The sequence below is a fragment of the Bremia lactucae genome, linkage group LG3 (genome assembly GCF_004359215.1).
Source record: "Bremia lactucae strain SF5 linkage group LG3, whole genome shotgun sequence".
Lineage (NCBI taxonomy): Eukaryota > Oomycota > Peronosporomycetes > Peronosporales > Peronosporaceae > Bremia > Bremia lactucae.
Window position 1 is genome coordinate 1,453,663 of NC_090612.1, and position 11,216 is coordinate 1,464,878.

Consider the following 11,216-nt stretch of genomic DNA (forward strand, 5'->3'; position numbering starts at 1 on the left):
TATTGATGCCCCTGTCGCTAGACGCACCGTCATCCTCGTTGGAGGGATGTCGCGCTCAACATATTTGAGTCTACGACCCTCTAGCGACTGGTGACAAATAAAGTTATTCGACGGGCTCTAAGTGGCAAATCATTTGTCACTTTTAATTTTAAGGTGGTGAGGGATACCTCATCACCAGGTGCAGAGACACATAATGATTGTGTGTCTGGAGCAACTTTAGTCAAGAGATTTTCAAATTCTCTTGAGGTTGCTGGATCAGTAGGGCGTTGCGCCCCTACCGTTTTTTTGCGGTCCACCTCGCTGTTGCGAGTTCGCAACAACGTCGGACCCGCGACCGTTGCCCTTATTGGCATTCTGTCTATATTTACGTTCAGTACCTCTCGGTACTGGGCGTGGGGCACTACACTCATTAGCGTAGTGTCCTAACTTTTGACAGCGATTGCATTTCTACAATCGCTTATTGTTCGCAAAGCGAGCCTTCTCGCTTTCGACATAAGAGAGGTCCATAGGTTCTGGACCTCCGAGCTCGTATTGTCTTGGACGACGATATGATGACGAACTAGCTTGAGCCTGTCTCAAGCTAAAGGTCTCCTGTTCCGCAACGTATATTGCTTCTTCAAGCGTATCCAGTTCCAAGCGGAACAGATGGGTCTCCACGGGACCATTTGTAAGACCTTGCATGAGCACTTTAATCATCGTGTGTTCATGAATTGGGTTGTTCGTGATACAATTCGCTAAGAGTCGCATATGCTGGGCATAAGCGTGAACATCACGCTTGCCTTGCTTGAGTTTCAGAAGCTCTGATCGATCTCTGAACTCAGCCCTAGGCGGTTCAAAACGTCTGTGAGCCGGGCTTTAAAAGCGTCTAGCGAGCCAATTTCATATGGGTCGCGCAACTTGAGGCCTTGTTTTGGAACGACCTGCCAAATTTGATTGAGCAAATGCGATTTGCATTTGCCCGTCGACGATGTGACGAGCCCCTATGGCATCGTCCAACTCGACAAATCATCTTAAGAGGGAGTCTTCTTCGACTCCCCTTTACTTAGAGATGTCAATCCTTAAGGTTACGGGACGACGCGTGTGCGTCATCTCAGGTACAGGGGTCTGTACTTGTTGTAATCTCAACAGTTCTGCCTGTTGAGAGCCTTGCTGATTAAGCAAGGCTACCTTCTCCTTCGCCTCGTCAAGTTCATGTTGTATGAACTTGGCGATGGCTGAATAGAGGGCACCTCTGTCCAAACCGGACAGCATGGCCAAGATGGCATCGTTCCCTACGGTCGAACGAATGAGTTCGACCGCACTCCAGTCTATGTCACTTCGAAAGGAGTAGCTATCACGCGAAACGTGATGCGTATTTCCATTATCATCTAGCATGTCTATGTTAGATGATATAACTGTGGTGATTGGACGGACTACAAAGTGCTACCAGGTGTAACGGGGCACTACTGACTTGTACTGCTTCAGTACAAGTCCACTTCGCACTGCCTCAGTGCAAGAGGGTTAATTAAAAACTGTACTTAATATAATTTAGTACTTCTGTTTCTATCTATTTAATACTAACTTAATTATAAACTAATACAAAACATGTAATAAAGTCTTATCTGACTTTCTCTTTGCGCGCGTTCAGCGCTGACTGGACCGCGGAGGAAGTAGTTATTATGGTCTATATCTACCAATGGATAAGCTTTTAGAATATTACCATGTAAAAAAATATTCTCCATATCTACCTTTTAGATAATATATTAATTAACAGCCTTTAAGTGTTTTTATCATGTAACGCCCCGTTACAACGAAGGCTTAGTTCTCTCACTGATGAGGCAGGCTTAAGTCTTGTTTAAAAAAAAATGAAACTGAAGTTTATTTGTCAAAATTATAAAAGCTGCTCAAATTTTCAATGACAAGAAAGATGAACTGGCAAATTGCATGTAAACAAAACTCCAACTTTCTGACTTTATTGTGGTGCACATCTTTTAGCACAAAACGTGGGGTCACCATTCGTAATCAAGTTAGTCACGAACACGTAGCACTGCCCTAAGATGATGTCTAGATTATTTCTCGTCCGCCAGCCCCTTGTCCGCGCTCAGTCGTCAGCGGCAGCTGCTGCATCCGCTTATCCATCGTATGTGCTGAACGCACCTGCCACTGAGGTGACAACGCTACCAAGCGGATTGCGCGTAGCTTCCGAGGGCTCGCACGGCGAAACGGCCACTGTGGGCGTGTGGATCGGTGCAGGCTCCCGCTACGAGAATGCGGAGAACAATGGTGCTGCTCACTTTTTGGAGCACATGTCTTTTAAAGGGACGAGCAAACGCACACAGCAGCAGTTAGAGCTTGAAATTGAGAACATGGGCGGCCACCTCAATGCTTACACGAGCCGTGAACAGACTGTATATTATGCAAAAGTATTTAAGAAGGACGTCCCTCGCGCAATGGATATACTTAGCGATATCCTGCAAAACTCTAAGCTTGATGAAGCTGCTATCGAGCGCGAGCGTGACGTCATTCTTCGCGAGATGGAGGAAGTTAATAAGCAGCAGGAAGAAGTTGTTTTCGACCGCCTGCACGAGACCGCCTTCATGGAAAATGGACTCGGCCGCACAATCCTTGGCCCTATGAAAAATGTTCGTAAGCTTGAGCTAGCAGAATACTTTGACTCGTCGCTTACTTTCTTATTGGTGAAAATCTAGATTCGCAACCTTCAGAAGTCGGACCTTCAGGACTACATTGCCGCCCACTACACAGCCCCACGCATAGTAATTGCTGGAGCAGGTGCTGTGGATCACATACAGCTGGTAGAGCTAGCGCAAAAGTCATTTGGAACGTTGCCCACGACTCCGGCTGTAGCCCCAACTCTTGAACCCGTGCGCTTTGTTGGATCAGATGTACGCGTTAAGGATGATAGCATACCATTGGCTCACGTCGCTATCGCGTTCGAAGGATTTAGCTGGACCAGCGAGCACTCGTTTCCGCTCCTGATCATGCAGACGCTTCTTGGCAGTTGGGACCGAACATCGGGTGCCGGCATGAACATGTCATCCAAATTGGGCCAGGTGGTCGCTGAAAAGGAGCTTGCCCACTCTTATATGTCCTTCAATACATGCTACCAGGACACAGGACTGTTTGGTGTGTATGCTGTTGCGGATAAATACAAGTTAAATGACTTAACGTGGTATACTATGGAGGCTTTGGTGCGCCTTGTTCACAAGACCACTGATGAGGAAGTTGAGCGTGCGAAGACACAGTTGAAGGCCAACATGCTTATGCAGCTTGACGGTACGTCGCCTATTTGTGAGGACATTGGTCGCCAGATGCTGACATACGGCCGCCGTATGAGCCCCGCTGAGATCTTTACTCGCATCGATGCTGTTGATGCCGCTGCTGTACGCAATACAGCTGACGAGGTCGTCAACGATAAGGAACATGCGCTGGCGGCCACTGGCCCCATCCACGAACTGCCCGATTACAATTTTATTCGGCGCCGCTCATACTGGCTTCGATACTAAGTTGTGTAAGTCTCAACGTCGTCTTGAAAAGACCTGGAGACATGAAAACGCGGGAAAAGCCATTAAAAGCAGCAAAAGTCGGTCTTACCAAATCGAATAATTCGTCGCATTTCTTAAATTTGATAAATAGATATTACTGAATTGTCGGACTTAATTATTTAATTTTGTTAGCTACCACAATCTGCAGCTTTAATACAACGAATGCGGCGCCCGCAGAAATGCAAATACTTCATATCTTCTAGACTTCAAATCGAATGAGCATCAGAAGTAGTGGCGTCTTCAGTTTACATAACGTTCTGAACAAATTTTAGCGCATAATAAACAAAATATGGAATGCTGCTTCGAGAAAGCTCATAAGACCGTGCAGTAGTTTACCACTACTGCAAGACTCGCGAGAATTTGCCACTCATTCGGCACGCACCAAATATAATCCAAGGCGTTTTCCTATTGTCGGCTATGACTGGACTTGGCATGTCAAGTAGAGCGTCAGGTGACTGACTTACTGGCGATGCACGCCATGAGCCACAAACTCGAAAACTGTCGACTTGCTAAAACGTCGACGCATTCTTACAATCTTTTCGAAGATGTGGCATACATTAACCAGCTCCGCACTGCAAACGGTTCGGCGCTACGTCAAGTTTATCCTTTCAACTATGGTCCACTTCAAGCTATTCTAGCCTGGCATTATTTCTTGCTGCTTTGGTGGTGGCGATATATAGAAATACTCATGAGCAAGTGCTGTTTTGGCTGAAATTCGAAGACGTGGACTCAATGTCAGCATTTGACTCAATACATCAAACCCTGCCTTCGATAACAATCTAGCTCTTAAAAACGTCGCTGCCAGTGGAAACTTATCTCGCAGACGTGAATACTTTGGCTACTTGCCCCGCACACTCACGCTTGCATCCGGTACATCGTTGTCAACTCCTGGCGTATTGTTTTCATTTGGTGCTCCAAAGAGCTCAAAAATCTGATCAATCTGATCTAACTCCCCACGACCGGAAAAGAGCGGTTTAAGCAACAGCATTTCTGCAAAAATACATCCCACGGCCCATTGCACCTCCATCGACGAAACGAGAGTTCAAAATTTGGCGACGACAGAGATTTGACCTGGTTTGGTACAAGGTTTCGTAGCTAGCAAGTGCGCAAACGGGCCGCCGCCATTTATTAAAAGTTATTCAACTTGCTGGTAGTGGGGTATCCAATTTACAAAAGAGCTCTTATAAATGAAGCTTTCTTGAACGTGAAGTAGCTGCAATTTAATCGCTAGGTCAACAAATTCAAGCAGGGATTTTCCATTTCATTTCTTTTGAGAGAGTGCTCCGTTATTTTTTAAGAAATTGCTTCAAACCACGATTTGTACATTACATCACTTTCGAGCTATGCAGACTGGGTTTGTGTCTAGTTTTACGACGTAAAGCATGGTAACTGCGGCGGAAATTCGCGCAGGTATACGGGTGTGCGCGCGATTTCGTCCGCAAAATAAGCTGGAGCAGAAGCATCAAGCGGTTGATTGTGTATATCTGGAAGATAGTATCGCTGCACACGTGCGTTGTGAGGCTCGTGGCGTGTTGGACGCTCATTCTTTTACATTTGATCAAGTCTTCGGCACTAAGTCCACTCAGCTCGACGTGTACAAGGCAACCGCAAAACCGCTTGTGAAGTCCGCCTTGCGAGGATACAATTGCACATGTTTTGTATACGGCCAAACGGGGTCGGGCAAGACGTTTTCGATGGAGGGTGTGCCTGGTGATAAGGATTACGAGGGCATTATCCCACGTGTTATGGCTGATATATTTGACGGAATTCAGAAAATGCAAGCAGAACTTGAATTTATTGTGCGAGTGTCCTACATCGAAATCTACATGGAGAAAATTCGCGACCTCCTTAAGCCTTCGTCAATAAACTTGAACGTACGTGAAAGTCGCGAGCGCGGCGTGTGGATTGCCGGTGCTACAGAACTTTGTTGTGCGTCTGTGGAGGAAATGCAGTCAGCGATGCGAATAGGAGGCGCAAATCGAGTAATATCGTCAACAAGGATGAATAGAGAATCTAGTCGAAGTCATTCTGTATTTATTATCACAATCGAGCAGCGAAATACTATGACAGGCTCAATGAAAAGTGGAAAACTGTTTTTGGTTGATCTAGCAGGATCAGAAAAAGTGGGGAAGACTCGAGCTCAGGGGCAGACACTAAAGGAAGCACAACACATAAATAAATCGCTCAGTGCTTTGGGTGGTGTCATGAACGCACTTACGAGCGGCAATGTCAACACGCACATTCCATACCGTGATTCAAAGCTGACTCGGTTGTTGCAAGATTCACTTGGAGGAAATTCCGAGACGACCCTATTAGTCTGCGCTAGCTCTAGCAGTTATAATAGCGAAGAGACAATCTCTACGCTTAGATTTGGCACTCGTGCTAAAAGTATAAAAAACAAGCCTAAGGTAAATGAAGAACGGACAGTGGCAGATTACAAGGTGCTGATAGCGGAAAAAGACAAGCTTATCACTGCTTTAGAGACTCGTATTTGGGAAGCTGAAGCCAGTGATACTAAACAGCTCGTCGATTTACTAGCGCAGGAACACCTTGAGAAATTTAGTGCTAAAGTAGAGAAACTTGAAGACGACCAAGCATCCAAGTCAGCAGAAATTGCGTCTTTGGAATACCGATGTATTGAATTAGAAGCGAAAAACAAAGACCTTTTAGGAAAAGAGCGCGAAATTTCTTTATACACTAGCCAAAGTGAGGATTATATGGCAAAGCTGGCATATCTTAAAAGCGATCTGGAGGTCAAGGCAAATGAATGCGAAGAGCTGCGACATTTGCTAGCGAAATGTTGTGAACGGTTGTGTATTTCTCCGATGCCTTGTGATTCAACAACCAGTACAGCAAACAGCAAGCTACGTGTGAAGACAACCAGCGAGAAAATTGACCCGTACAACAAAAAGCTGGATCAAGTTGACTGTGTGCCTTCTTCTGAGGTTGCGGTCTTAGATGCAAACAGCTTAGCTATTGAAAACGAGCACCTTCGCCAGAAATTAGCTGCAAAAGACGAGGAGTTGAGACTTTCCACGCTGCAATTAGGTAAATTAAATAAGGAGTTGACGAGCCGCCGCATTAATTGCAATGCTCAGATGGAGAAACCACCAAATCTGCAGAATCTAAATACGACAATGCATGGACTTCAACGTCAAGCGTCTCAATCAAATTTGCCTGTTTCGAATAATAAGATGTTGCGCTCGCTTCGTGGTGGGAGCCGGCCTACCCCAATGCTAAATTCAGGCCTTGATACTCATGCCCAAGAAAGGATATCATCGCGGACGTCGCCTGATGAGTGGAAATTGGACAATGAAATTTTCCCTAATGCACCGATCGACATGGAGTCTGAAGTTGTTAAGCGCTTGATTCGAGGTATGCCTGAGCGAAGTCGAAAAAAGATATCGAAATGGTTGGGCTTTGTTCTTGAGGGTCGCGATATTCGCTCTAATTTTCACCCTGAAATAATAATTAAAGGAATTACAGAAGAGAATAGCCAGGATATGAGACGATTAATTGTACCATTGCTGAAGAATCGTTACGATCTTAAGGTTCAGTCATATGTCCGCGCCCGTTATGTTCGAGTCTCTGACTTAAAAATTACGCTCGACCATATGCACAAGGATGAAGTGCGTCTAGAAATTACGGATAGTGACTCGGATGGCAACGCTGAAGATTTACTATATAAATCACCGCTTAAGTGGGCAACAGGCCACCTTTTTTACGGACCAAAGACTGACGCTTCGAGCCCTTCAGTATTACACGCCAGCAGGGTGCTGCTTCCCACCAAAGGCCGATTTGCGTCGGAGCCTGTAGACCTTGGTGCAAGCATCACCGAATCGAAGTCGATGATGGAGGCACCTCGCACTATGCTAAAGCTTAACCGAAACCCGTCTCTGCCGTTTGATTCGTACCATTGTCTAGAATCACGTCAGAGCACAGGTGGAGTTTTTAGTCGGCTGCGCTCGAAAGCTGCGGTAGGGTCAATGCTTGACGGAGTTAAGACTCGAGTTAATTTTCGCTATCATAAGAATTATGTCCATGAAAATGCTTTTTGCGATGGGTGTGGAATGAGCCCAATTATTGGTGGAAAATGGAAGTGTAACACGTGCGATAGTTTTGAACTCTGTGATGGCTGCTATGCTGCAGGCATTCATGGCTTTGAAGTCAGCAATGAACTGTGTCGTCACGTGGAGCAGCTAGCAGTTCAAAAGTATCGTCTGCTTGGCGAGTATTCAGAGCTTTTTGAACTCGTCCGCTGTCATATTTGCCATGACAACGTCATTCAATTTCGGCGTGTCGTCGAATGGCTTTGCGCAATTGTATCGGGCGCACGGTCGCAAAAAATTTATCACAAGATGATTGTGAAAAGTGGACTTCAACCCGACATTCGAGCGCGTTTGGTGGCACAGCTCGGCGCGTTGGCAAGCGAACGCGCTGACATTTCCCTGAAGATCGAGTGGTTTGTGGAGTTGACCCCAGAGGAAGAAGCTGCCGGATCAGCACCGCCAGATCCGATGGAACCTGCGTCAGCTCTACAAATCGAATACAAGCAGTCGTTATCGAATGCTCGTCATGAAACCTTGCGGATGTATATTATGGACACATCCATCACAAATCAAGGCACCGAGGCTGCAGGAACAGGTGCACTCTCTGATTTGCTTGATCCACTAGATAAAAGTGACCTTGCTGACGTAAAATCACTTCGACCGACAACTGAAAAAAGTTGACAGGAGATCAACGCGATCGAGCATATTTCAGATGCATTTGCTTAACTTGCGAGATACGTACGTCTCGTGAGATGTGCTTTTTGCCAATTAGTGGTTTAAGGTGCCTGCTCAGTCGCAACAAATTTGATTCGTATTGAGAAGCTCGGTACAGGGCATTTTCAACAAGATCTTGAAATCTATAGCGGCGGTATTGATACATAACTTCTGCAACACTTGACGAGCTTTCTAATTATTTTAATGTTCATTAGTTGGCATTTTGCCTTTCTTACTTATCACTTGCTCATCCTTCAATGACTCAGAGGCAAAAAACAGAAGGTCAAGAATAACAAGTATAGAAGAGCCGTAAACAGATTGAGAAATACTGGCAGCACGATGCGGCTAGTGGCAAACTTTATTACATTCAGCTACAAACTCTCGCTGCTGCGTGGTAAGTCCCCACACGGGAGCACCTCGAATAAGGAGCCGCTTAATCAGTTTTTCCTGCTCGCTGGCAATGCGGGCAAGACCTTTTTCCTGGTCCTCGGAAGCAAGAGTCTTTTTTCGCATTTCCCAATGCTTCATAAGATTTTGAAGCTTGGTCAGATCCTGAGGCTCGACGCGCGCGCCGGGGCTAAATTTGGAGCTGGCCTCCGATCGCGTCTTAGACGAACCATAGAAACCGCCTTGTCCCTCCGAGGGGTGGCCGCCTGAATACGTTGTGAAGGCGCGCTTGAAGGGAGCGTTGCCGCAGATTGTGGCACGGCGACAGGACTTGATCCGAGCAGACTGCATTGATGAAACACTGGGGATTGCTTCCAAACCAATTACAAGCCAAAAATAGTTATTTCGGCTTTTGAACCGTTTATGTAGTGTTGTACACACAATTTAATATTAACCCTAAATTTTGAAATCAGTAGGGAACACACCCACTAATTCTAAGTAACAGTTCAAATCCCCTTGTGGAGAAGGCGGTCTTACGCAGGAAAGCAACCGCTTGCTTATCACTTGGACGCTTGGGATGCGACGGCATGGGGCACACATTGGTTGAGAACTGTAACAGGGTGTATCGTTACATGAACTTAACACTTAAAGGTTGTTAATCAATATATTATCGAAAAGGTAGATAATATTTGGAGAATATTACTTTACATGGTAATATTCTAAAAGCTTATCCATTGGTAGATAAAGGTCAGTTTATCTACTTTCCCCGCGGTCCAGTCAGCGCTGAACGCGCGCAAAGAGAAAGTCAGATTAGACTTTATTACATGTTTTGTATTAGTTTATAATTAAGTTAGTACTAAGTAGATAGAAACAGAAGAACTAAATTATATTAAGTACTATTTTTAATTAGCCTTATTTAAAGCAAGTGTTTTAAAGAGAGTCTTTCTCTGCACGTACTAGTATAAGGGAAGTGACGTGAGGCACCACTCGCACTGAGGCAGCGCAAAGTAGACTTGTACTGAAGCAGTACAAGTCAGTAGTGCCCCGTTACATCTGATAGCACTTTGTAGTCCGTCCAATCACCACAGTTCCATCATCTAACATAGACATGCTAGATGAAAATGGAAATACGCATCACGTTTCGCGTGATAGCTACTCCTTTCGAATGACATAGAAAGGAGTGCGGTCGAACTCATTCGTTCGACCGTAGGGAACGATGCCATCTTGGCCATGCTGTCCGGTTTGGACAGAGGTGCCCTCCATTCAGCCATCGCCAAGTTTATGCAACATGAACTTGACGAGGCGAAGGAGAAGGTAGCCTTGCTTAATCAGCAAGGCTCTCAACAGGCCGAACTGTTGAGGTTACAACAAGTACAGACCCCTGTACCTGAGATGACGCACACGCGTCGTCCCGTAACCTTAAGGATTGACATCTCTAAGTAAAGGGGAGTCGAAGAAGACTCCCTCTCAAGATGATTTGTCGAGTTGGACGATGCCATAAGGGCTCGTCACATCGTCGTTGGGCAAATGCAAATCGCATTTGCTCAATCAAATTTGGCAGGTCGTTCCAAAACAAGGCCTCAAGTTGCGCGACCCATATGAAATTGGCTCGCTAGACGCTTTTAAAGTCCGGCTCAAACAGACGTTTAAACCGCCTAGGGCTGAGTTCAGAGATCGATCAGAGCTTCTGAAACTCAAACAAGGCAAGCGTGATGGTCACGCTTATGCCCAGCATATACGACTCTTAGCGAGTTGTATCACGAACAACCCAATTCATGAACACACACGAGCCTTGAGACAGGCTCAAGCTAGTTCGCCATCATATCGTCGTCCAAGACGATACGAGCTCGGAGGTCCAGAACCTATGGACCTCTCTTATGTCGAAAGCGAGAAGGCTCGCTTTGCGAACAATAAGCGATTGTAGAAATGCAATCGCTGTCAAAAGTTAGGACACTACGCTAATGAGTGTAGTGCCCCACGCCCAGTACCGAGAGGTACTGAACGTAAATATAGACAGAATGCCAATAAGGGCAACGGTCGCGGGTCCGACGTTGTTGCGAACTCGCAACAGCGAGGTGGACCGCAAAAAAACGGTAGGGGCGCAACGCCCTACTGATCCAGCAACCTCAAGAGAATTTGAAAATCTCTTGACTAAAGTTGCTCCAGACACACAATCATTATGTGTCTCTGCACCTGGTGATGAGGTATCCCTCACCACCTTAAAATTAAAAGTGACAAATGATTTGCCACTTAGAGCCCGTCGAATAACTTTATTTGTCACCAGTCGCTAGAGGGTCGTAGACTCAAATATGTTGAGCGCGACATCCCTCCAACGAGGATGACGGTGCGTCTAGCGACAGGGGCATCAATAACAGTAATGAAACGCGTAGTGAAATTTCACTACACGTTAACAGATTTACAGATAATGATGATTCATCGTACTGGATTTGCAAGATAATTTGATGTCATCCTAGGTTTACCTTGGCTCAGAAAATATGAGCCAAGGATCAGCTAGCAGCATCGA

At 45.7% G+C, this 11,216-nt stretch overlaps 4 protein-coding genes across 4 annotated transcripts; 2 read left to right on the forward strand and 2 right to left on the reverse strand.

Annotated features, from left to right (window-relative positions):
* Positions 1-2,036: 2,036 nt before the first annotated feature.
* Positions 2,037-3,652, forward strand: CCR75_009493 (uncharacterized protein; the record flags this gene model as incomplete). The annotated part of the gene is made up of 2 exons (XM_067967532.1): positions 2,037-2,621; positions 2,688-3,652. 2 exons carry the CDS (start codon positions 2,037-2,039, stop codon positions 3,501-3,503), a joined length of 1,401 nt encoding a protein of 466 aa, XP_067816490.1. The 3' UTR covers positions 3,504-3,652.
* Positions 3,653-4,380: 728 nt separating this feature from the next.
* Positions 4,381-4,569, reverse strand: CCR75_009492 (uncharacterized protein; the record flags this gene model as incomplete). The annotated part of the gene is made up of 1 exon (XM_067967531.1): positions 4,381-4,569. One exon carries the CDS (start codon positions 4,567-4,569, stop codon positions 4,381-4,383), a length of 189 nt encoding a protein of 62 aa, XP_067816491.1.
* Positions 4,570-4,924: 355 nt separating this feature from the next.
* CCR75_009491 (uncharacterized protein) lies at positions 4,925-8,272 on the forward strand (the record flags this gene model as incomplete). The annotated part of the gene is made up of 1 exon (XM_067967530.1): positions 4,925-8,272. The coding sequence occupies one exon, from the start codon at positions 4,925-4,927 to the stop codon at positions 8,270-8,272; it is 3,348 nt and encodes a 1,115-aa protein (XP_067816207.1).
* A 378-nt stretch (positions 8,273-8,650) lies between these two features.
* CCR75_009490 (uncharacterized protein) lies at positions 8,651-9,043 on the reverse strand (the record flags this gene model as incomplete). The annotated part of the gene is made up of 1 exon (XM_067967529.1): positions 8,651-9,043. The coding sequence occupies one exon, from the start codon at positions 9,041-9,043 to the stop codon at positions 8,651-8,653; it is 393 nt and encodes a 130-aa protein (XP_067816208.1).
* Between the last annotated feature and the right edge of the window lie 2,173 nt (positions 9,044-11,216).